The following is a 26382-nucleotide window of genomic DNA, read 5'->3' on the forward strand; positions in this document are numbered from 1 at the left end:
ATAATAATGATTGCCGCCGAACTAGACAGATGCCGATTCTTTGCCCCACTATGCAGATAGCCCCTGATCAGGTGGACTGTCAACTATTGCATAAGGGGTAAGCGTTTAGCATTATTCGGCCATTGGCCTTTTTTGATTCAATATACTAAGTTTGGTACTTAGTTTTTTTCGTTGGGGGATGGCAAGTCGTCTGCTTTGGTGGCTGCATAGAAGCAGGCGTCAGACAGGACGTCCAACCAAAGTAGCTACGCCTGTTGGGTTACAGACGGCAGCTTTAAGTATAGCCAACCTAGTAAGAATAGTGGTCGAGTACCTCTGTTTACCAAAAAACAGGCGGACTCCTCATACCTTTTAGGTTCCGTACTAAGGAGGGCGACTGGTTAACCTTGCGGTTAGTCAATCACTGCCTATTTTGTTTGAGTGGTAGGGAAACCAGGCGGCGGGGGCCGGATAGTCCCCTTGATTCGCCAAGTTTTTCTTGGCTATTAACTCAAAGGTTGTTAACCTAGCAGGAGTAGTGGTTGAGAGCCCCTGTTTGCTAAAAACAGGCGGGCGACTCATACCTTTTAGGCTCCATACTAAGTTTGAGAGAGTGACTATGAGTTAACATGGGAGTTACTCAGTCTCCGTCACTCTCTAGCTTGAGTAGTAGAGGTACCAGGCGGCGGAGGCCGGCTGATCCCCTTGATTCGCCAATGTTTGTTGGCTATTAACCTAAGGAGTGGTTACCTAGTAGGAATAGGGGTTTGAGTGCCCCTGTTTGCCAAAAAACAGGCGGTCTACTCAAACCTTTTAGGTTCCATACCAAGTTTGAGGGAGTGCCTATGAGTTGACTTTGGTGTTACTCAGTCGCCGTCACTCTTGCTTGAGTAGTAAAGGTACCAGGCGGCGGAGGCCGGCTGAACCTTTTGATTCGCCAATGTTTGTTGGCTATTAACTCAAGAGGTACCCCCTGCATTTATCCCAAGTAATACAGGCGGTCATCTGACTCAGATGTCAACTGCTACCACTGGTTTGGTTAGTGATAGAGTTATCCTTGTCTCAAAAACGGCTACGTGGTTGCCCTTGGGGACAGTCGTATAGGTGCCGTGTAATTAGTTTATAGAGCAATGTTCCACCCAAAAGGGAGCTGCTCTCTGCGACGAATTTCATCCGGAGGGATGCCGCCGGACGCCTGCTATGATGTTGGGACAGGTCGTATTAGTTTTGAAGATTGGATCAGTTGGCTTGGCGCCTGGTCTGATCATTCGGCCTGTGGCCTTGGTTAGTCCTTTGGTGGACGCAGATGCTAAGTAAGAGGAGGGCAGCTGCCCATTTAGGCACAGGGTCGGCTGTATGTCCAGACGGCATGCCCCTATGGTGATAGAGTAAAATATTCAATGGAGAGTAGCCGACTGTAAAGGTACAGGCGGCATGCCCCTCTGAAGATAGAGTAAAATACTCAATGGAGAGTAGCCGACTGTAAAGGTACAGACGGCATGCCCCTCTGAAGATAGAGTAAAAATACTCAATGGAGAGTAGCCGACTGTAAAGGTACAGACGACATGCCCCTCTGATGATAAAGTGAAATACTCAATGGAGAGTAGGCGACTGTAAATGTATAGGCGGCCTGCCCCTCTGAATTAGTATCAAGTATTGAAATAATTTCAAGTGTTAGAGTAGATAGATCACTTAGCTCCCTTCCATGGAGGACTTAGGTCCCTTCCATGGAGGATTGGTGACTCTACTTTCTTCGAATGGGAACAATTGTTTTAATGTGGTTTGCGACCTTGCTGTTCGGCCCACACATTTTCTGCCGGTCTTTAGCCCCTTAGTGAAATTAATGAGGGTCGACTGCTTTCATAGCTTCGAGACTTCGTCGTATAGGGGGCCGACTACTATTCATGCCGCTTCTCTTGCTTGATAGATTGTCACACAAATAAGTGGAGGATGGTCTTCACTAAGGTGTCGCCTAAACAGAAGGGAGACTGTCTTCAATAGGGTGCCGCCTAAACAGCCGGTTTTACTAACCTAAGGCAAATTTTTTTTTTTTTTTTTACTTGCAATCATAATAATGATAATGTGCTTATGGTGACAACTCACACATAAGATGAGACTTCTGAACAATCATGCGGCAGGTTTTATACGATATGCAAGGCGTCAAGCCCCACACATGCTTGCAATGAACAAGCAATCGACTACTCTTTGGGTTTTGAGGCCGGCTGCTTGAGCTACGACGCTTTACATGCCGCCTGCTCAAGCTTCACATCCGGCCAATCATGGTGCTGGTCTCCTTTGGTGGTTGATCAAAGAGAGCTGGCTCTCTCATAGCACCAAGATACGAGGGGGTGTTTTCAATAATCATTTGGCATGCCGCCTGTTGTATGATGTCGATTGCCGAGCCACTTGTATATAGCTTGCATATTCACAGGTGGCTTATTATGTCGCTTGTGTTTCTAATTCATCTTCAGTTTTCCACTCAGCAAGGAGTCTATCAAACATACGGCTTTCGCCCCTTGCTTGTGCTACTGCCGGATGCTTTAATCATAGGTGCCCATGCTCCACCTTGTACTTTGTCAATGATTTCAAAGGCCGGCTGGTTCTGCCGTGATGTGCCGGTTGGAGTTTGAGCTGCCGCCTGCTAGCCTATTTGTGAGGACCAATGAAGGTGCCATCGAAGTGCCGGCTACCCAAGCTGAAGCGTCCACGAGAAGTTGCTAGATTTTATTGCGCATCCGTTCACTAAAATAAGAGCAATAAAGGTTCTGACTTAGCAAGAAATTGCCGGTTGTTTTCATGATGATCTCGGCCATCCATGCTTATTATGGCTTGTCTAACAAAATACGAAGGTTGCTCTGTTTTTCTCATATCCAACCAATAAGGGCTGCCCACTTTAGTTAACCACTGACTTTTAAGTGAGCATGTGCCACTTGCTTTGTAACATTGCTAGCTCCATTGTCGGTTAGTGGCTTTCTTGCTTTCTTTGCTTAGCCAAGTTCGAAGGTTAACCACCTTACCGCCTGTTTACATGTGAACAAAGGTGTCGTTTAATCATGGCTTTGTTCATTGCATCACAATACAATAAGCCATAATGTAAATGCCGGCTGAAGCTAGGTGACTAGCGCATGATGCCGGTTGCATGCTATTTACGTGCTTGGCATTATTTAGACCAAAGTGATTCAAGACTCGGCCCTCATTACAAAACATGAAGACCCATATCACCTCACGCATTGCTTGATGCGTTCGCTGTGGATGCCGCCTGCTTTCATGAAAGACAATGGTTTGTTGGATTTACTTGATGGCTAAACAGCCGGTTTCAATGCTTCCCATACATAAATACAGCTGCCTAGCTGCCTATTTTTTACATACACACGAACTCATTCTTCTCGGCCTTTTGAGTTGCTTGTTCTTGAAGTGATCAATCCGGCTGTTTGGTGGCTCGGATTGGGCTGGCTGTTTAGGTGTCGCCTACATTAGCATGGCTAGCTGATTTGTCATGCTTCGTGGCTAGGACTAGGCCGGCTGTCATCTGGCCGCTTGCTTCCTTGGGCGAGACGCCAATGCCCAGCTTTCACAATAAGAGACTAGCACATGAACAAGTTAAAGCATTCACTCTCATGGCCAATTATATTACTACGAGCCAAGCGCTACTCCTCTCGGCAGGCCGAGAGATTTTTGTATGTGCGAGTATTTTGGCTGTTTGCTTTTGGAAGAACAAGCTGGAACCAAACTCATTTGTATCAAGTATACTTGACATTATATTTTGAGCAAAAACCTTGCGACTGTACCTTGGTAAAACATCATATAGAACCGGCTGTTTATGCGAGAATGAGGGCTGCTCTTATGGTTGCCGCCTAAAAGCTCAAAGGCTCGACGTTGGCATGCCACTACTGCACTCACAGTCGGGCCTTTATTGAAGGAAAAACAGCAGGCTTCCTAGACATGTAGAACAACCGACCGAGGAAGCTGTTCGTGACAAGCATCATGGGAGCCGGCTATGTATATAGCGATGTGGGCTGGTAGTTATGACACTACTTATGCCACTTGATAATATCAAATGCTAAGATTAACTTTGTAGTAGGTTGCCACCTAAGGCTCTTAGGTGGAGCTTTGCCATACAAAATCAGTAAGTTAGGCGCATGTGGCCGTATGATAATGTTTTGATAATAATGATTTAGTTTTTTTTTTTACCATCATAATAATGATATGATAATAATAAATAGCTTACAAGCTTGACCGTCTGACTCTTTGCATTCGGCCGTATGACGCCTGCAGTAGTTGGCCGCCTGGCCGGATGCTCGGAGGCTGGTATATTGCCGGTTGTACCCAGTAGTTTCATGCGAGGCACATGTAACTTCAACTGGGAGTTGTTTGATCTGGCCGACTGTTCCTTTGGTGGAGCAGTCGCCTTTTTATTGACAAGCTCTTGGATCTTTCCCTTGAAAGTACTCATGAGAGTCATGAGTTCTGTCCTAGTAATAGGAGCAGATCCTTCGGCCGCCTGCTGAGTCTCAGGCGGTGGGCCGGCTGGCCGACTGGGACCAGCCTCTCGTTCCCTCCTTTCGGTAGGACGGGTGCGCCGGGCCCTTAGGGTCCCGTCTGAAGCTGTGTGAGCTTCAACTTTAAATTCTTCCTCAGTATCATGGTCCGACTGAACTTGAGGGTCGTCTAGGGGACGCCTCTCTTCAGGATTCGGTACAGACGTGGATGCCATCTCAGAAGTACTCTCCCCACAGATTGCGCCAAATTGTTTCGGGGTTTTCTGATGTCCTGCAGGAGAGTTACAATTCCGAGACTGGAACCGGACGCCTGTACCTGCAAAACAACGGAGACTCCTTGTGGTGGGAGCTCCGCCTCCAACGGTCAAGTTAGTACTTGTTTGAGGAGTGATAAATGCGGAAAGTAAAGGTGGGAGATCTGGTTCCTATAGGGGAGGAGTGATCAATGTGTTTAGACTTCTCTAGGTGAGAGTCATCAATTGCTGAATCCCCTTTAATGAGGATTAATTAAGTATTTATAGTCTTGAGAAGCGTGCTAATTTTAGGTTTAGGTTAACCAGGGCAAATTGGGCTTCTCTCGGACTTTGGGCCTTGGTGGCCATTTTGCCTATTTGGCATATGGGAGGCCACGTGGCGTGGCCTGATTAGTTCATGTTGGACCTCTTAGGGTGACAAATGGCGGACGCTGATTGGCCCACGTGGTGGACACGTGGCAGGTCCGGATTGGTCCATTTGTCATGGGTAATTTTTACCCTAAACAGTTTCTACTATCTAAATCGAACCAAACAAGCACTAAGAATCAGTAACCTTAGATTCTCCAAATATCTCTTACCATAGAAGAGAGGGAACTTAATTCCTACTTCTCTATAATCAGTCACTGTTTCAAACTAAATATCAAAATGAACTTGGTTTTCTTCCCTATGAAACTTTTGAGGTGAGGTGTTATGTTCTAACTACAAACTATGCATATCTAGAATTTTAGAGGAAATAAAGTGAAAAGTTGAGTAAAAGACATCTATGATCCATTTAAGAGGAGGTAAGAAATGGTGGCAATAGTATTAATTTAAATCTGGTTTGTTTCATCCTCATGTTCATGGTTTTGTACTAGACCTGACAATCATTACCTAAACTTTACCCGAAAACGACCTGAAATATGAAATCTGTCCAACTTGACCCGTATCTAACTTGAAAGTGGAGTTAACCCGATCTTGACCCAATATCTGAAGTGATTCGACCTGACCCAGAGTTGACTCGATACTTGAAATGACCCGACTGATAAGGGAATAAATAGGCCGTTACTACCTACCCTTAAATCGAATAGAATTTATAAACCTAGGTAAACCAAACACAAGTATTGGGCAAGCAAAGGGGTCAAACCAAGGGAGATGCTAAAACACTTTAATCACCATCAACAACTAATCTATTTCGATATGTTGAACAAAAGAACAAACACTAACAAATTATAACTAAACTAGAGGAAAAACTAAGTATGACAAATTCTAAGGAAATGGATTAAGGCAAATCTTTACTCAAGCAATGATAGGGGAAAGAAAACGGGAATCAAGCAAACTAAGTTTCTCATGAAAGATGATTAAAAGCATAGCCTACACTCCCGTCGAGAGCAACTACTTTCTTAACATACACAATCACACTGTCGTTATAACCATGCATAGATTAAAAGCATACCTACACTCCCGTCGAGAGCAACTACTTTCTTCAACATACACAATCACACTGTCGTTATAACCATGAATCATCTACTAAGCTTCCCTTAATCACAATGTCGCCATAATCAAGATCAGCTCACCCAACTACACACATTGATTGGCCACTTAATAGAAATAGTTGGTAAATCATGAAAAACAAGGACTTTAATCACTAATAAACCCTTAATCCCAATCCCCAACATGCTCAAGATTAGATTAACCCATCACCATTCCCTTAATTTGGGGATTACTCACTAATCATGATGGAAACTTAGCTAATCATACAACTAAGAAGGAAAGACATGATTAACAAGCAAATGAAAGAGATAAAGCAAGTAAAAAAAGAGTTAATGAGAAGAAATTACTAATGAAGCTTCATTAATCTTGAAAAAGGTTGATTACAAATCATCTAAGGTCACAAGATTAGTGTTTCTCTCTCTAAGATTAAGCTAAAAACCCTAGATTAAGCAAAGCTAAAAAGTTCTCCAGAACGTTCTAACTTAAGGCTTAAATAGCCCGTACAAACTACAGCAATAATCGGGCAAAGGTTCGATCAAACAGAGGGTAGGTTCGACCGAACTCCCCTATGCCTGGTTCGACCGAGCTTTAAGAAGTTCGACCGAACCTGTAAAAATGTGAAAGCTTCCTAAGTTTATGACTTTTTTTGCCAATTCAATTGAACTTTTCAACAGTTTGGTCGGACCTCACGGTTCGCTCGAACGACTGGGAAGTTCGGTCGAACCCCATGATTGAAGCTTTCCCTCTAACTTCTCCTCTTCTCTTTGCCCCTTTGTCTTCATCTATGCATCTAAGCTCGGCCAAGGAACCCTACAAGTGCTTGGGATTTCCATGGAACCTACAATGGGACAACAAAGATTACGAGAGCAAGGGAATGATTAAAGAATACATTAAAACCATTAAAAACAAGTGTAAACAAGTACATCTTTCATCAAACACACGAGAAAGCCACAAGAGTAAAATTGAGATAGAAAACCTAAGGAAATAAGAGAATATAAGCCTAAACACTACCCCTAGGAGTGACATAAATGTCACTCATAAAACTCCCCCACGCTAGGCTTTTGCTCGCCCTCGAGCAAAGCAAAAGTAGAATACAAAGGAGAATGATTGAATTATTCAACAAGTGAAGAAAAAGAACAGTTGTAGTTGCTTTCAGCGAGCAACAAGCCATTTAAACCCCAAAGTCGCCAATGAGGACGAGTATGCTCTTGTGAGGGTTTCCATAGAGCTTAACCCATAACTCTTCTAAAATGTGTTCAAGACAAACCAAAGACAAGGAAAAGAGGGTAAAGAGAAGCAACGATTACAACATAAGTCATAATCAAATCGAGCTTTTAAAGATAACAAGCACAAATGAATGGCAAGCTTTCTAAGTAGCATAAGTGAGCAAGCAAGGGGATGCCAAAGGTTGATTGAATGATAAACCATGCTAAGCGTAGAGAACTCTAACATGCACCACTCTTTCCGCATTCCATACAATCTTATCGCGTTCTCTTATCTAGATTCAAATCCACCATTGGAGGTAGTATCTCATGACTTCTCAAAGGAGTCGGAACAAAGATAAGACAATAAAAAAAAGGGGAACCCGACATCTTACCAAGTCATGCTCTCTCCATATGCTTGAAATCTAGCTCCCTCCACCGACTAGTGACTCAACTAACCTAGGTCGAATGGATATTAAGAGGGTTGTAACGTTGGATAGAAGGTAAAGGTGTGGAAAAATTTGGAAATTGGTGCTAAGCTTAATTGTGAAGTAAAGAGTGATCAAGCCTCTATTCCAAAATCAAACATTTCCCAGCTTTCAAACAAGATTGCCACAAGCTCTAACCAATTTTCCAAACACTTTGAACTTTCATTCTCTTTCTTTTTTCATCTTCATTTTTGTTTTTTTTTTTAGCTTTTGAATTTTTTTTTCTTTTCAACTTTTATTCCGCTGTCCTTGACTTTTATAACTATGGACGCCTTTTTTTTTCTTCTTCTTGAATTTGCACTTGCTTTTATTGAACACAAATATTCACAAATCATAACCTCACTTTCCATTTCAAACCATCACCATCCAACTTTTCAAACCAAAATCACAACAAACTTTCATGGCTTAAGCTTCACAATTCTATGGGCGAAAAATGAAATAAAGGGCCATGGGGTTTGTAATGTGCTATAAACAAGAAGGGATAGACTCAACATGGCTAGCAAAGGGGCAAATGCTAATAAAAATATTAAAAGCAATAAAAGCAAAAGCTAATCCTAGAAAACAAAATAGTCTTCGAAGGAAGAATGCCTTTGTCATCCCTATATTTAGTTCCGTCGCGATCTCGGGTAGCTAGACTTCAAGTTCTCGATCTTAGCATGTCTTAGTAAGGATCCCATGCCACTAATACAAGAAATGTTGGAGGCTTGAACAATAAAGGTCACAACGGGTTAAAAAACTACCTTTAGGGCTTCAAATCCCCTAATGAGAGCAACACCTTCTTATCACAAACAAGTGAATTTGGGTTCGATGGGCCTTACGAGCTCTAGCACAACTACCTTAGCATAGACATATCCTAGAGTCATCAATGGCAATCCCGAAGCGTGCAAACTTATAATACTCTAGAAGATAGGCAGTCAAACACACAAGTAAACTTTTATTATGGTCAAAGTGAAAATGAAACAGGTAAAATTCACATGGTTTGTCTTGTACAAAAAAGGAATTTCTTTTTCATTTTTCAAATTTCTCGATTGTGTTTTTTAGGAAGGCGTAAATTAAAGCAAGAGGCATGTAAGCATATAATTCCTAATCATTAAACAAAGATTGCTCGACATTAATAACAACGATCACTAGATTCTATAGAATCTAATGCATACAACCTCGAACAATTAACTCCAACCTAATCTAAGATAATTTATGCTACAAAGAAATAAAAAGAAAGAGAGGAAATGTCTCACCAAATGTTGCTTGAATTGGAACAAAAAGCAAATTTAACGATTTGACCAAGGTTTCCGGAGCTTGAATCGCTCCTTAGCCCTTCTCTTTTGTGCTTCCGATCTTCAAGCTATAAGGGAAGGTGAGCAAAAAGAAAACACTACAACTATACAAAAGAAAAGTTAGTAAACAAAAACAAAATCTAGAGCTATAAACAAAAAGGAAAAGAAACTTAAAAGAGGTATCTACAAGTTTGGATTAAGGGAATTTAGATTATAAAGGGATTTGGGTTATGGTGAATAAAACTTTCAAGTCAAGAGAGAAGAGGGGGACATCACAACATATGATATCATAGCATCGTCATCATCATCATCATCACGAAATAGAGCTGACCAACAAACAATCACCAACTGCAACAAGTCATCATCCTAAATGGACTTCCTTATGTGCAAGCCACTATCCTACCACACCGCATTCCTTATGTACACTTCAACCAAAATCGAATGTCCTCCCTTACACTAGTCTTTTTCACGTGTCGAGCAAAAGTAAAGGCATGAAAAAACCGGGGGGGGGGGGGGAATGAACCCTAATTGCGCATTTCTATCCTCTTTTTCCTTGGGCGGGTTGTTAAAGTTAAACCCAAGTCTATCCATGAAAGGATGAAACGGCTTGTTGAAGTGCTCATAAGGCCACCCTTGAGCGCCCCAACCACAATCAAATGAATTGGGGGTGAATTCTGGTAGGCACCCTGGATCGTAGTGCCAACCACAACCACCCTGTCGGTATGGATCGAAGGGTGGGGTCCCAACACGTTGAGCCTTCCCAATATGGAAAAGTATCGAGGGTGGGGTTGTTAGGATCATAGGGGGTCCAATGGGGGCCGAACCCTTGGGGGGTGGGTGATGGGGATAGTTAACAAAGGGCGTTTGAATGCCGCTTGCACATTTGTGTCATACATCATCCTTCCGTAATACCCTCAATGTTCCATAAAAGATTAGTTGTCATGACGAATGTCATTGAGGGTACTTAAAAGGTCACTTAAATCAAAAGAAGAAGAGGACTCACCTCCTCCACGAAGGGGGGGGGGGGACAGGATGCTCCATGTGGTAGACCGGTTGAGGGTGTAGAGCGTCGCCACTACCTCGGGCTCTAACCTACAAAACCATCAGGGATGAATTATCTTGGAATCTTCCATCGCAATGGGTTGGAAGGATTAACCTGAGTGAGGGGCACATTCGGAAGCACACACCTGTCATTCATGGTTGGTGGTGTAGTTAATGAATCATTGTTGGCGGAGAGCGGCGATGTGAAGGGAATAGGGCGTAACATCTATGGCTTCTTCTTCTTTGCCTTGGTTCACGAAGGGGAGCATGGATATGGGATCTTTTTAGGCTTCATCGTTCAAGTGGAGAGCAATAAGTGTGATCATGCCTCCCATATAAATCTCACCACTAAGACGACCATCCTGGGTGTCCAACAACCTTGTAATGAAAGTAGATGAGTAACTGAATTTTAGTCGTTGAGGGTTGTCGGCTAAATAGAGGCAAGCCCCCTCATCCTTCACCATAGCCCCATGGTTGGCCTTAAAGAACACGACGTATTGGAGAAGTCGGGCAAAGTACCTCATGGCATGTGAATGATATTGTTGACTATGCCGGTGTTCGTTCAGAAGGTGTCCTTAGTGGAGATGCTCCGCCACCAAGCTTGCTCATCATATGAAATCCGGTAATTTGCGGTTGTGGCGGATGGTCTATCCAAAGAAGTTGCATGCCGAAATATTTCATTGAGGTCATTCTCGGTAAGAGAGTGATCTTCGTTGAATAGGCGGAAGTGAAGGATAATATAACTATCATTTCCATCCTCATCATCCTCCACAACTTCCATGCGCAATGAAGCAAGGAATTCTAAAGTGAGACGCTCGTAGGTGCATGCATTAAGCTTGATAAACTCTTCCCAACCAAAGTTTGTTGCTAGTCGGAACACCTCATTCTTTACCCCAAGTTTCTTGAGTGTTGAAGCATAGAATAACCTTGTTGGCCGAATTGGACGGCCAACAAGATTCTTATATGTATCCCAAAATGTTGATTGGTCGCGATGATGCCATGTGTTTGAATGTCCAGAGGTGGAGGAAATTCAGGTGTGGATGTGTCACCCGTTTTCTTGAACATGATGATGCCATATAATTCTAACCATGGTTCTAATTTTGATTCCAGCTTCCCATTTGATTGGGGTTAGGCCTTATGTTCCCCATGTTCCCCATGCGAGGATTGTAATTCATAGAATTTAGATGTTCAACATTATTGTCATTCTCATTCTCAAGGGAAGGGGATTGGGAAGTATAAAGAAACATGCAATCTTGTGAATCATGATCATAGCTACCACAAACGTCACAAAACACATGGCATCATCGCGACCAATCAACATTTTTGGGAGGCCTATAAGACTCTTGTTGATCATCCAATTCGACCAACAAGATTCTTCAGTGCTTCAACACTCAAGAAACTTGAGGAAAAGAATGAGGTGCTCCGACTTATGACAAACTTTGGTTGAGAAGAGTTTATCAAGCTTAATGCATGCACCTATGAGCGTCTCACCTTGGAATTCCTTGCTTCATTGCGCATGGAGGTTGTGGAGGATGATGAGGATGGGAATGAATGTTGTCCTCCACTTCAGCCTGTTCAACGAAGATCACTCTCTTACCGAGAATAACCTCAATGAAATATTTCATTAGCATGCAACTTCCTTGGATAAATCATCCGCCATGACCGCAAATTGTCGGATTCCATATGATGAGTAAGCTCGGTGGCGGAGTATCTCCACTAATGACACCTTCTGAACGAACACCAGCATAGTCAACAATATCATTCACATAGCCATGAGGTACTTTGCCCGACTTCTCCAATACGCTGTGTTCTTTAAGGCTATCCACGGGGCTATGGTGAAGGATGAGGGGGCTTGCCTCTATTTAGCTGACAACCCCTCCTATCAACCTCACCCGATCACGTGGCCATTGCACAAAGCTACTGTTCGCATCAAGCAGCGTGAAAAAGTCATATTCCTCTCTAGGCACCGGTAATGGTAAGTCCTCAAACCCAGGTACTATAGAATTGATTCCGACCGAAATATAGTGGGTACTAGTATTAGACTTGAAATGGACCTTGTCAAACGGTTGTGCGCTACCATACCCCACCAACTCTCCATCCATGTTTTTCCCGGGGTGAAGAAGCTCACAAGGCGTCTCTTCCTACACATTTGATTAGGACAAGTTATGAACTAATTAACCAACGTAAGCCCAATACAAGCACATTTGATTAGCTGTTGAAGTTTACCTTAACATCTGGAAAAGGATCAGGTGTCGGATTTGCAATCCCCCTTGCGTCTGCATGCGTAGGACTAGGAATCTGCAATAGTAAAATAATTATGCTACATAAGGCCTCGTTTGACCAAGTTCATGTTTTGCAATTTGATTGTAATGAAATTACCTCTCTCTCAACAAGTGGATCGTCCCCAGCGTCTTTTGGGTGACTACATGAGTCCACTGGGGTAATCGAGGGCAACGACAAGCTCGACAAGTTCATGTGCTTCAATATGGCATTGAATTAACTTTGCAATTGTTCTTGCACCTCTTTGCGTATCTCCACCTTAATTGATTCCTTTTCCTTGACATCCATATGGTGTGGCGAATTAACACTTGATCTAGTTCTTCCTGATCTAGTGTATTCTGAACCCATAACCTTTTCCCACCCTAGTTGTTTCCCTCCCGAACCAATAACTCGCCCAGGGTGGTACTTTCCCAAAGCCAAGGTAAAAGGATCGTTGTCTATGCTTGGAGTGAGCTTGCCTTCAACCACTTCTGACGTACGCTGGAGCTGTAACAACATAAAAAGTTTCCAGCTCTAAGTTAGATGTAGTTATTAGCATAAGTATCATAGGGTGCTTATAAGTGCATTTGCTACTCTTTTTGTATCCGGATGCATGATGACATACTTTCCGGTTTTCTTGTCGATCCCGTGCATAGCACACCACCAGTCATTTGCACGACTTACCAAAGTTGTGACCGTGGACGAATGCGGTTTATCAGATGATGATATTTTTGATGTGGGGTATAGACCCTTTTTGATCCACTTTGGTCTACTTTCCGAATGTCTTACAACCCATATGATGGTTATACATATTCTTCTCAGCATTGCTTGTACCTTGTTGACTTTTTTCCTACACATTAACAAATGTTTGCATCATTATTTGTAGTGAACCAAATTTATTAGACAACTCTAATTGATATATAAACTACATACAAGTGCAGTAGTAGTAGTTGATTGGGCCACAAACTTCTCCCAGTCCTTCACCGTTATTGTGGATGTACATCCCATGGTTTCTTCTCAGGTTCCTCCTCTCCTCCAGTAGGTTTCACATTTTTCTTCGGTCCTTTCCTTTATTTCTTATGGATCCATCTTGTTCTCAAGGAACTTTTAAAGTTTTTGAATCTGTCTTATACAAAAGCTTCAAACGATTTTCTCTTGACTGGCTCATCAGGAATATTAAACACACTCGGTACGAATGGCAAAAATCCACGTTAGTTAAGGGCACAAAAAAAAAAAATTAAAAAAAAATGCAGCCCAGGCAACTGCCAGTAGCCAAGGGCAGCAACCCAAGCAGCTGTAAGAGCCTAGGCAGCTACGTAGCTGCCCAATCAGCAGCCGTAGCCCGGTGAATTTTGGTGGATTTTGATGAATTTGGTGAATTTTGGTGAATGTGGTGAAATTTGGTAAATCTATGTTTGGGTTTTGCCTCTTTTGAATTCATGTACAAAGGTTTTTGCCAAAAATGCAAATAAAAACCACTTACCATTGTATCATCCCAAAACGTTTGAAGCAACCCTTTAGGTATCTCGGGCCACTCAAGTATATTGGGTATTTTACGAGTAAGTATGCCAATGTGAGTGGAATATTTGGTGCGCCATTGGCCAGTAGGTTGACCCAACTCGTCATACTCAAGAACCATGGGAACCCCGGGTTTCTTAAAAGCTTTTGTTGCACCCCTAACCTTTTTCTTCACCGGTGCCTTTACCCCTTCTCCACCACCGTTGATTTTCACTTGACTTTGCGTGTGAATTTGTCCTTGTGAATCTCTTACGAACTCGGAAACAAAATTATCCGTAACAGGGGGGCATATTCAGTTGCTATCTCATATTCGTCAAGCCTACGGTGCAACTCATCATGAGCTTGGTCTTCTGGTTCACCCAACTCTGTCTCCTTATTGATATCATAAAACTCGTCATCAGAGTGAGAACTACCACGATCTTGATCATCCATATCCTCATCATAGTGAAGGTACTCATCATTACCCATGATATATACACACCTACCATCACAAGCAAAGCAAATAATTAGTCATCACTAAAGACAAGAAAATGCTTAAAAGAAATTGATTTCATGCAAAAACAAGGTTGTAGGAGCGAAAGAAGTTCAAAATGGCATAAATGAGGTTCTAACTTTCCCAACTTTTTTATTTTCATTACTAGTTCACATCTAATCTTTCTAACAACTCATATTTGGTATACATAACATGTTTATAAACTGAAAATGCTTAAAAGTCATTGATTTCATGTTAATACAAGGTTATAGGAACAAAAATAGTTTTAAAAAAGCCTAAAATGAGCTTCTAACTTACCTAACTTCTTTATTATCATCCCAAATACACATCTAATCCTTCTAACAACTCATATTTGGTATACATAACATGTTTATAAATTGAAAATGCTTAAAAGTCATTGATTTCATGCTAATACAAGGTTATAGGAGCAAAAATAATTTAAAAAAGCCTAAAATGAGCTTCTAACTTACCTAACATCTTTATTATCATCCCAAATACACATCTAATCCTTCTAACAATAGGATTGTTAGTATGATGCATGAATAAAAGTACCTCATTCGAGTATTCCCTCATTGTGGTCTGATCGAATATAATTTGCATCATTGTCTACATCATTTGCTACATCAAGTCTAGGGGCAGTGAAAGGGGGCGAATCATCAAACGCATCATATTCTTCCTCGTCTTCAACATCTCCAACCCCTAATATTCTTCTTTTGCCAGCAAGGACGATGAACCATTTTGGATCGGCTGGGTCGGTTACATATTACACTTGCTTAGCTTGAGATGCAAGGATGAATGGTTCCAAACTATCTCGTAAGTGGCCAAGGTCTACAAGAGCGAAGTCATCATGTTTGACGTTGCGCCTATTATTATCGACCCATTTACACTTAAATAGACCTACCTTGAACTCACGATAATCCAGTTCCCATATTTCCTGAATTCCTCCGTAGTAGGATAATTGTGCGTCAACTGGTGCTGTATCCTTCGCACTTGCAAACTCTCTTGATGAAGCCACAAGAGTGACACCACTATTTTGAGTCGATGAGGATTTCTGATCACGATGCTCAGTCTAGAATGTATACCCATTTATGTCATATCCCTCAAATGAATGAACATCTTCCTTTGAACCATAAGCTAGCCACTTTATTATATCAGAGACACTCTCATCCAATTGACGCATCACTCGATTATGGAACCAGGTCACAAACATCTTATTATGCAACTGCATTAGTGACCTTTCCCCTTTTGATTGAAATTCGACACGCAAACTATCCATGTGATCTTCTAAATATGGGTGAACCTCCGCAACATGATGAATCACAAATAGGTGAGCTTGCAAGAACTGATCTCGAGCAGGTGAGATCCGTTTCGACCCGAGTGTGCCATGACCATCAAGTCTCCCTTCATGTTGGAAGTGGGAAGCCCAATACGTTCGGCAACGGTAACATACTCTGCCACGAAATTACCAATCTACTCTGCCACAATCCCTTGAATCATACTACCTTCTAGATAGGCTGGATATCTGACTTTATCTTGCAATGTACCCATGTGTCTTTCTAAAGGATAGCACCACCTCATAAAGATTAGACCGCACAACTTAATCTCACGAACTAAATGAAGAATCAAATGCACCATTATGTCAAAAAATGACAGTGGGAAATACATCTCAAATTTGCATAAAGTTACAAAAACATTCGCCTGGAGAGAATTAAGTGTAAAAGGATCAAGCACTTTACTGCATATAGTATTAATAAACGAACAGAGGCTTGTAATAGCTTCTCTCACGTGCTTTGGTAAAATACCACGAATTGCAATCGGTAGGAATACTTGCATCATCATGTGACAATCATGGGATTTCATACTTGTCAACTTCAATTCTCCGTTTAAGGAAACAAATCTTTTCATGTTTGACGAGAAACCAGATGGAACCTTAATGTCATAGAAACAAGCACAAAACTTTCGAGACAATGTCATCTTGCCTTTTCCATCATCTTTCTTCTTTGATACACCGGTGCCCTTTCCTTTGCGCTTCCCATTAAGTTTCTTGCCACCATCTTTGCTTCCCTTTTCCATTACCTTTGCCTTCCCTACTTTTGGCTGGACCCACAATTCCGGACGTACCCTCCCACGCTTCCAAATCTAATCGCGCACTCTTTCCATCCTTTGTTTTGCCATGAATACCCATAATTGTCCCAACAATTGCATCACAAACATTCTTCTCTATATGCATCTCATCGAGACAATGTCTAACATCATGTTCTTTCTAGTACTCAAGCTTCCAAAAGATCGATTCCTTTTTAAAGAGAGCATGTGGGTCTAAAGGTTTCGATGTTTTACCAAAAACAGTTGGTATACCCTTCACTCGACCATACACCTCCTTTCCACTCAATAGCCTAGGCGCAGCCTCCTCTTCCACTTTCCCATTGAAGGCCTTTTTCTGCCTACGATATGGGTGATTGCGCCTAAGAAATCTTCGGGTCCTCACGTACACATCTTTGCCATAATGATCAAGGTACACGTTTGGTGTGTCATCGATACAAATGGGACATGCTTTATGCCCTATGTTCTTGTACCCGGACAGGTTGCCATATGCGGGAAAATCATTAATAGTCTACATAAGGGTTGCACGCAATAGGAACATCTTGTTCTTATGGGCATCAAAAACAGAAACTCCTTTGTTCCCACATCTTTCTCAAATCATCAACAAGGGGCTCAAGGTAAACATCTATGTCGTTTCCAGGTTGTCTTGACCCCGTTATCAAAAGTGGAAGCATTATGTATTTTCGTTTCATGCACAACCACGGAGGCAAGTTGTAAATCACTAAAAGTACCGACCATGTGTTATGTTGGGTACTAAGAGTGCCAAATGGATTCATACCATCAGTGCACAACCCAAGTCTTAAATTTCTGACTTCATCACCAAATGCCCTAAACTTCATATTGTTGTTCTTCCGATCTGAAGAGTCAGCCGGATGCTTCAGCAAACCGTCTTTCTTTCTTCCCTTTGCATGCCATCTCAAGTTCTGAGCATCTTTTGGTATTGAAAATAGACGCTTTAACCTTGGAATGATGGGAAGATACCATAACACCTTGGCAGGAGGTCCCTTTATACCAGCATTGCAGCTCTTTTGCTTGTAACGCGACTTACCGTAATGTGGACACTCCTCCAACTCTTCATATTCATTTCGATAAAGAACACAATCATTAGGACATGCATGTATCTTCTTATACTCCAAACTAGATGGACACATGAGTTTCGTTGCATAATAGTAGGAATTAGGAAGTTCATTCCCATCTGGCAACATGTCACGTAACGCACTCAACAAAGAAGTAAAACTAGTGTTGCTCCAGTTATGCTTTGACTTAATGTTAAAAAGTGTTAGCACAGCTGAGAGTTTGATGTATTTTTTGGACCCAGGATACAAAGGCTTTTTGGCAGCCTCTGATTATGACTCAAATACATCAGATCGGTCACCAAATTCACCTTCAACATCATGCATCATCTCATCCAAGTGATCACCACCACCGTCCTCGATCTCATCCCCCTCCGCATCCCCATCTCCACCATCATCACTCCCATATTCCTCTTCCACACGAATCTCGGCACTTTTATCATGCGTATCATTCCCAACAACATTCTCTCTGTACGATCCCTGTTCACCGTGCCAAACCCACACATGATATTGAGGCCTAAACCCATGACATCCACATGATCCATAATAGTATCAACACTATCGACCATTGTGACATTATTACAATTGGCACAAGGACAATAAAGGTCATTCACACCCGTTCTGAGCTGATATTGTGAAGCACTCTTGCAAAACTCTTGGACCCCATTAAAGAATTCCAATGTATCACGTCTACCATACATCCAACCACGATCCATCGACGTTTTAAATTGCCTTTAAACATACCAACACATTACAAATAATGTATAACTGCAACATATATTATGTCAATTAAAGTACATAGTTTATATCGTTCATATAGTGTAAAAATGAATGCTCCCAAAAGGTCCTTATCACTCCAACCTAACCCATCCTTGAACGTCTAATCTCACTAGTGAATGTATGTCAACTTTCCAATTTTAAGGAAAATCCGGCAGCATTTCCCCCCAGTTCTCCAAGTACACAATGTAGGTAATTACTTACCTACATATGCACCCAGAGAACATGGTGACAAAATGATAAGCCGAGATATTCCTTAAAATCGAAAAAGAGACATACATTCACTACCTAAGTGAGATTAAACGTCCAAGAACAGTCCCAACTGGGGACTATTCAAGACTTTCTCCTAATGAGAACGACTGAAACGGGTATCTAGGCAAATGACGATGCAAGCATTCAATAATTTGCATTTGTTTGACATTCAACAATACACAAGTTCATTCATTCATATAATGCTAATTAGACTACCTACAAGCAAACTAATCTTACTTGCAATCCATTCATTAATTCATATAATGCATTACCAATAAACTAGGATTTGCCGATATTTAAATTATCTACTTCATTCATTAAAATTGCCAAAAATCCCACTACATTATATTTTAATAACCAAATTAAACAAACTAACTAGTTAACTAATAGTTATATTTTATTCAGAAAAATCACTTTTAGGCTACTCAAATTCAAACAACATATAACATTTAAACAATTAAGGTAACAATTAACATTATGGATACAAATAATTAATAAAATAATTAAGATAAAATTGGGTTAACTAAAATTGAAACCCTAAAATTTGGGAAATCATTGAGAAAATATAGATAAGGAAGTAAAATTCAGCATGAACTCACCCTAATTTGAGAGGGACAAAGAGAAGGAATGCGGGGTGAGAGGGAGAGGTGTGGTGGCGGTGCCGTGTGAAGTAGCTGCAGCAGGGGATCGAGAGAATGTAAGGTGAGAGGGGCAGCAGGTACTACGTAGCAGCAACAACACGTGCATGTGGTGTGGCCGACTGTGGTGGAGGCGGCGATGGTGGCTGCGATGGTCGCGCCGTGTCAATATCCAATGCAGCAGTAGCAACAGTAGTAGCAATGCTAGGTGTGGCGATGGTGTGATGTTTAAAGCAACGAGTTGGTGGTGGTGGTGGTGGTGGTGGTGGGGGTTAAGTGAAGCAGCAACAACAGTAGCAATGGTGGTGGTAGTGGAGTGCCGGTGTTTGAGAGTGAAAGGGGGGTGCGAAATGAACAGGAGGAGTGAAACACTGAAGAAGATGAAGCGGGGGATTAAACTCAAGGAAGGGTTTCATTTTTTATAAAGATCCCGCTTTTATTTTTAAAAAGGGCAGTGGTTTGAACCGCTTCCCATTACATTTTTGGGAGCAGTTCAACCCAAACCGCTTGCCATTTGAGGTCTGATGTTTTTTTTTTTTGGGTGGGTTTTTGTAGGGATTTCAAAGCGGATTTTAAGAACCGCTCCCATTAAATTTTTTCTACTAGTGGTGTGTGCTTCCGGATGTGCCTCTCACTCAGGTTGATCCTTCCAACCCAATACGGTGGAAGATTCCACGACACTTTATCCCCGATGGTTTGCAGGTTAGAGCTCAAGGTTGTGGTGACGTTCCACACCCTCAACCGGTCTACCACATAGAGTATCCCGTTCACCCCCCTCGTGGGGGAGGTGAGGCATCTTCCTCTTCTCCTTTTGATTTAAGTGACCTCCCCGTAGTACCCTCAATGACATTCGTCATGACAACCAATCTTATATGGAACATTGGGGGTATTACGGAAGAATGATGTAAGACACAAATGTGAAAGCGGGCATTCAAACGCCCTATGATAAGTATCCCTATCACCCACCTCCAGAGGGTTGGGACCCCCTATGATCCTAACAACCCCACCCTCAATACTTTTCCATATCGGGAAGGGCCTATCGACCCTTCCCAATGTACTGGGACCCCACCTTTCGATCTATACCGGCCGGGAGGTTGTGATTGGCACTACGATCTGGCGTGCTCACCACAATTCACCCTAAATCCTTTTGATGGTGGTTGGGGCGCTCAAGGGTGGCCTTATGAGCACTTCAACAAGCCGTTTCATCTTTTCATGGATAGACCTGGGTTTGACTTTAACAACCCACTCAAGGAAAGAGTGGATAGAAGCGCACAATGAGGGTTCATTCCCTCCCCCTCCCCCCCCCCCCCCCCCCCCCCCCCCCGTTTTCCATGCCTTTACTTTTGCTCGAGACGTGCAAAAGACTAGCCTGGGCAAAAACAATCGATTTTGGCTGAAGTGTACATAAGGAATGTGGTGTGGTAGGATAGAGGCTTGCACATAAGGTGGTCCATTTAGGATGATGATTATTTGTTGTAGTTGGTGATTGTTTGTTGGTCAGCTCTATTTCGTAATGATGATGATGTGATGCTATGATATTATATGTTGTGATGTCCCCCTCTTCTCTCTTGACTTGAAAGTTTTATTCCCCATATCCAAATCTCTTTAATTCAAATTCCCTTAATCTAAACTTATAAATAGCCTCTTGTTAGTTTCTTTTCCTTTTTGTTTATAGCTCTAGTTTTTGTTTTTGTTTACTAACTTTTCTATTGTAAAGTTGTAGTGTTTTCTTTTTGCTCACCTTCTCTTATAGCTCGAAAATCGGAAACAAAAAAGAGATGGGCTAAAGAGCAATTTAAGCTTTGGAAACCTTGGTTAGATCGTAAAATTTGCTCTGTGTTCTAATTCAAGCGACATTTGGTGAGACCATTCCTCTCTTTCTTTTTAATTTTTTGTTGCATAGATTAGCTTAGATTAGGTTGGAGTTGATTGTTCGAGGTTGTATGTATTCGATTCTACGGAATCTGGTGATTGTTGGTATTGATGCCAAGCGATCTTTGTTTATTGATTGGGAATTATATGCTTACATGACTCTTGCTTTGATTTATTCCTACCTGAAAACAAATCGAAAAATTTGAAAAATGAAAAGATTTTCCTTTTTGTTCAAGACAAACCATGTGAATTTTAGCTGTTCTATTTTTATTTTGACCATAATAAAAGTTTACTTGTGTGTTTGAATGCCTATCTTCTTGAGTATTGTAAGATTGCACGCTTCGGGATTGCCATTGGTTGGCTCTAGGATATGTCTATGCTAAGGTAGTTGTGCTAGAGCTCGTAAGGCCCATCGAACCCAAATTCACTTGTTTGTGGTAAGAAGGTGTTTCTCTCATTAGGGGATTTGAAGCCCTAAAGGTAGTTTTTGTAACTCGATGTGAGCTTAATTGTTCAAGCCTCCAACATTTCTTATATTAGTGGCATAGGATCCTTACCAAGGCATGCTAAGATCGAGAACTTGACGTCTAGCTACCTGAGATCGCGACCGAACTGAATCTAGGGATGACAAAGACATTCTTCCTTCGGTGACTATTTTGTTTTCTAGGATTAGCTTTTGTTTTTATTGCTTTTTGTATTTTTATTTGCATTTGCCCTTTTGCTAACCATGTTGAGCCTATCCCTCCATGGTTATAGCACATTACAAACCCCATGACCCTTTTGTTTCATTTTTCACCTACAGAATTGTGAAGCTTGAGCCATGAAAGTTTGTTGTGATTTTTGTTTGAAAAGTTGGAAGGTGATGGTTTGAAATGGAAAGTGAGGTTGTGATTTTTGAAGATTTGTGTTTAATAAAAGCAAGTGCAAATTCAAGGAAAAAAAAGTCGTCCATAATTATAAAAGGCAAGGACAATGAAATAAAAGTTGAAAAGAAAAAAAGAAGAGAAAATGGAGGTGAAAAGAGGAAGAGAAATAAGTTTAAAGTGTTAGGCAAATTGGTTAATGCTTATGGCAATCTTGTTTGAAAGTTCGGAAGAGTTTGATTTTGGAATAAAGGCTTGATCCTCCTTTGCATCACAATTAGGCTTAGCACCAATTTCCAAATTTTTTCCTCACCGGTACCCCCTAGCCAACGTTACAGCACTCTTAATGTCCTTTCGACCTAGGTTAGTTAAGTCATTAGTCAGTGGAGGGAGTTAGATTTCAAGCAAATTGAGAGAGCACGACTTGGTAAGATGTTGGGTTCCCCTTGTTTTTATTGTCTTATCTTTGTTCCGGCTCCTTCGAGTAATCATTAGATGGTACCTCCAAGGGTGGATTTGTATGTAGATGAGAGAACGCGGTAAGATTTTATGCAATGTGGGGGGAGTGGTGAATGTTAGAGTTCTCTACGCTTAGCATGGTTTATCCTTCAATCAACCTTCGACATCCCCTTGTGTGCTCACTTCTACTACATAGAAATCTTGTCATTCATTTGTGCTTATTGTCTTTAAAAGCTTGATTTGATTATGATTTGTGTTGTAATAGTTGCTTCCCTTTACCCTCTTTTCCTTGTCTTTGGTTTGTCTGGAACACATTTTTGGAAGAGTTGTGGGTTAAGCTCTTTGGAAATCCTCACGAGAGCATACTCGTCCTCATTAGCGACTTTGGGGTTTAAATGGCTTGTTGCTCATGCTAAAAGCTACTACGACTTTTTTTTTATTTGCTTGTTTGAATAACATGATCATTCTCATTTATATTCTACTTTTGTTTTGCTTGAGGGTGAGCTAAAGCCTTGCGTGGGGGAGTTTGATAAGTGACATTTATGTCACTCCTAGGGTAGTGTTTAGGCTTATTTTCTCTTATTTCCTTAGGTTTTTCTATCTCAATTTTACTCTTGTGGTTTTCTCGTGTGTTTGTTGAAAGATCTACTTGTTTACACTTGTTTTTAATGATTTTGATTTTTTCTTTCATCATTTCCTCGCTCCTGTAATCTTTGTTGTCCCATTGTAGGTTCCATGGCAATCCCAAGCACTTGGAGGGTTCCTTGGCTGAGCTTAGAAGCATAGATAAAGACAAAGGGCCAAAGAGAAGAGGAGAAGTTAAGAGGGGAAGCTTCAAGAATGGGGTTCGATCAAACTCCTCTGTGCCTGGCTCAACCAAACTCTAAGAAGTTCGATCGAACCTGTAAAAATGAGAAAACTTCCTAAGTTTCTGACACTTTTTTTTTTGGCAATTCGCCCGAAGTTTTCAACAGTTCGGTCGGACCTCATGGTTCGGCCGAACTACTGAGAAGTTCGGTCGAACCCCATGCTTGAAGCTTTCCATCTAACTTCTCCTCTTCTCTTTGCCCCTTGGTCTTCATCTATGCTTCTAAGCTCGGCCAAGGACACTCTAAGTACATGAGATTGCCATGGAACCTACAATGGGACAACAAAGATTACGGGAGCGAGGGAATTATGAAAGAATACATCAAAATCATTAAAAACAAGTGTGAACAAGTAAATCTTTCATCAAACACATGAGAAAGCCACAAGAGTAAAATTGAGATTGAAAAATTTAAGGAAATAAGAGAAAATAAGATCTAAACACTAACCTAATTGCTTTACCCAAACAGATGCGATATCTCGAACTAAAATTACCTTATACCCGAACTAAAAATTTAGGTGCCAAAAATGACTCTAATTGTTTCATCCTAAACTGTAATCGAACTCACAAACCGACACAATGCTTATTATATCAAAAACAATATATAAATTATTGATTTGAGCTAGATCCAGACTACAACACATAATGATGCGAACATGACCCAAACATACTCGACTCGGAATTGATCCGACCCGAACTCGAGCCGATAACCAACCCAAAACATACCCGAAACCTGAATTGACTCGACCCAACCCGAAGGATGTTACCGACCTGAAATGACCCAACCCGAGTGATGTTACTAGTAATGACCCGACCCGAATGACCCGTTCGTGAGGTTTATTTTGTACCTCCAACCCAAAACATGTGATTTTTTTTATTTACAGACATTTTATTTACCATTTATACCACTTCAGAGATGTATTGAATGCTTATGATACATACAGAGGCATGATGGGCCGCTACGGTATGGACCATACCAAGGGGCGAAAACAGTATAAAATCAATAATAACGGTAAAAAATCAACAATAACAATATAATTAAAAAAAAAAACTCTCTTTCCTCTTTCCCTCCTTCTCCATCGAAAATCTCGCTGGAACAATAACAGTATAAAATAAAAAATAATATTATAAAATCAACAATAACAATATATTTATCAATTATAATAGTATAACCAGAAAAAAAAAAAAGAATTTGGTATAGACTACAGGTCGATACATACATTTTATTTACCATCATTTTCTACTATAGTTTCCTTGTGATTCCCTAGGGATCAAGTTCTTACATTGCAATTTCATAATCCACACCTAACACTTGAGGAAAAAAGACATGTTTTTGAAACATGGAGCCATTATACCTTTGGAGGCCCAGGTTTGAAACTTGAGATGAGGTTTCCATTTAGTTTTAGGACACCTAGAAAGTAATGTAATCAAAAGATTTTACCATGTACGAAGAGGAATATCTATCGAGAGGAAACTAACTTTATCGGCTCAGAGTAATGTTCAAATATAAGAAGTATGTGCTAACAAATCAAAACTTGGTTTGGTGCATATTATTTTGAAGGGCATTCCGTTGGCAGATTGTATTACTATTGTTATTATTACTTTTGGTTGGAATTCTTAATCTCATGAGATAATTAAGTGGCGAATCTGACTACCCTAGTGTCCTAAAGCAATTGCTTGTCAATCTTTCCGGTCTATTCCATTCTCCTATCTTTGCTTTTATAATGTTCTAATTAAATTTATGCGTTTATTGCTGAAAAACCTCACTTAACAAATTTGGTTCTGATTCATCTAGGATATGAACAATCAAGTAGTGAAGGAGATTTTGTTGAGCGGCAATATAGCTCAGACTGCTTGTACACTTGTATATTGCGTGGTTGCTCCCCTGCTGGAGGAGATTGTATACAGACGGTTTTTCTTGACCTCTCTTTCGTCCAGTATGGAATGGTATCAGGCAGTAATGATAAGTTCACTCATCTTCAGTGCAGCACATCTTTCTGCTGAGAATTTCATCCAACTAGTTTTGGTGGGAATGGTGCTTGGGTGCTCTTATTGTTGGACTGGAGACTTGAGATCTTCAATTCTTTTGCACTCTATGTATAATGCTCTGACTCTGTTGATAACTGTTTTAGATTAATTCTAACAGAGAATTGAAGTTCCATTTCCACAACTCTTATATGCTTTATCATCATTTTGCATTTTTGCTTGAACACCTCTTTGGACGATTGTTCCTTTCTATTAATTTGTAATGAGCTTAATCAAAGTAAACTTTATTGGTAGACTACTCTTAAGTGTAATTGATTTCCATTTAAGTTCTTTGTTTGCATGATTTACTGTTAATTGGATTCTCTTTAGCTTATTAGTTACACAATGTGGATCTTGGCCCGACTTTTTTTTTTTTTTTTGTTTGTTTGTTTGTAATGTTAGTTGATTAGTTTTAGTTCTCTCTATCATTAACGGCTTTGACCTAGCTTAGACATTACCATTTCTAGTGGTTCGACCATTGACTTGTCCCTACACTTGTATTAGGGTGGTTGAGTGATATAAATTTTGTTTGATCCTAAGAGGTTAGAGTTGGACCTAATTTTCCTACTATAAGGTATTTCCTACACGTGGAAAAGCTACTCCTGCATACGCTACCATTGCCACCACACCTATGTTATATGGCGTACCACCACAACATCTCTCACGTCCCAAGGACGGAGGAGGAGGGGACCTGATAGGGCATGTAACTAACGTGTTTTTTTTTTTTTTTTTTAAATTTATTTTTAAGTTTGATGTTTTTTGTAAGAAAAAAAATAAAAAATAAAATTGAAATCAAATAACAAACCTAACATGAACTGCACGCAATTAACTACTCTAACTTGCTAGCGGGTGTAGAATTTTCAATCTTAGTTTGTGTACTAAATACTTTAGATCTGTGCGTGGATGAGTATTGTATGATTAATCTTATGCCTTTTGTTTTACACTATATTGTCCGTTTAGCCCTTTTCAATTGCTAATCCT

At 40.9% G+C, this 26382-nt stretch overlaps 1 protein-coding gene across 1 annotated transcript in view; it reads left to right on the forward strand.

Annotated features, from left to right (window-relative positions):
- LOC110685214 (putative membrane peptidase YdiL) overlaps window positions 1–25639 on the forward strand; it is a 33373-nt gene extending 7734 nt beyond the window's left edge. The window contains exon 4 of the mRNA XM_021861699.1: window positions 25172–25639. Coding sequence (XP_021717391.1) covers window positions 25172–25513 — 342 coding nt within the window. The 3' untranslated portion in view covers window positions 25514–25639. The remainder of the gene's footprint in view (window positions 1–25171) is intronic.
- Window positions 25640–26382: the final 743 nt, after the last annotated feature.

Source organism: Chenopodium quinoa, unplaced genomic scaffold, assembly GCF_001683475.1.
Source record: "Chenopodium quinoa cultivar QQ74 unplaced genomic scaffold, ASM168347v1, whole genome shotgun sequence".
Taxonomy (NCBI): Eukaryota; Viridiplantae; Streptophyta; class Magnoliopsida; order Caryophyllales; family Amaranthaceae; genus Chenopodium; species Chenopodium quinoa.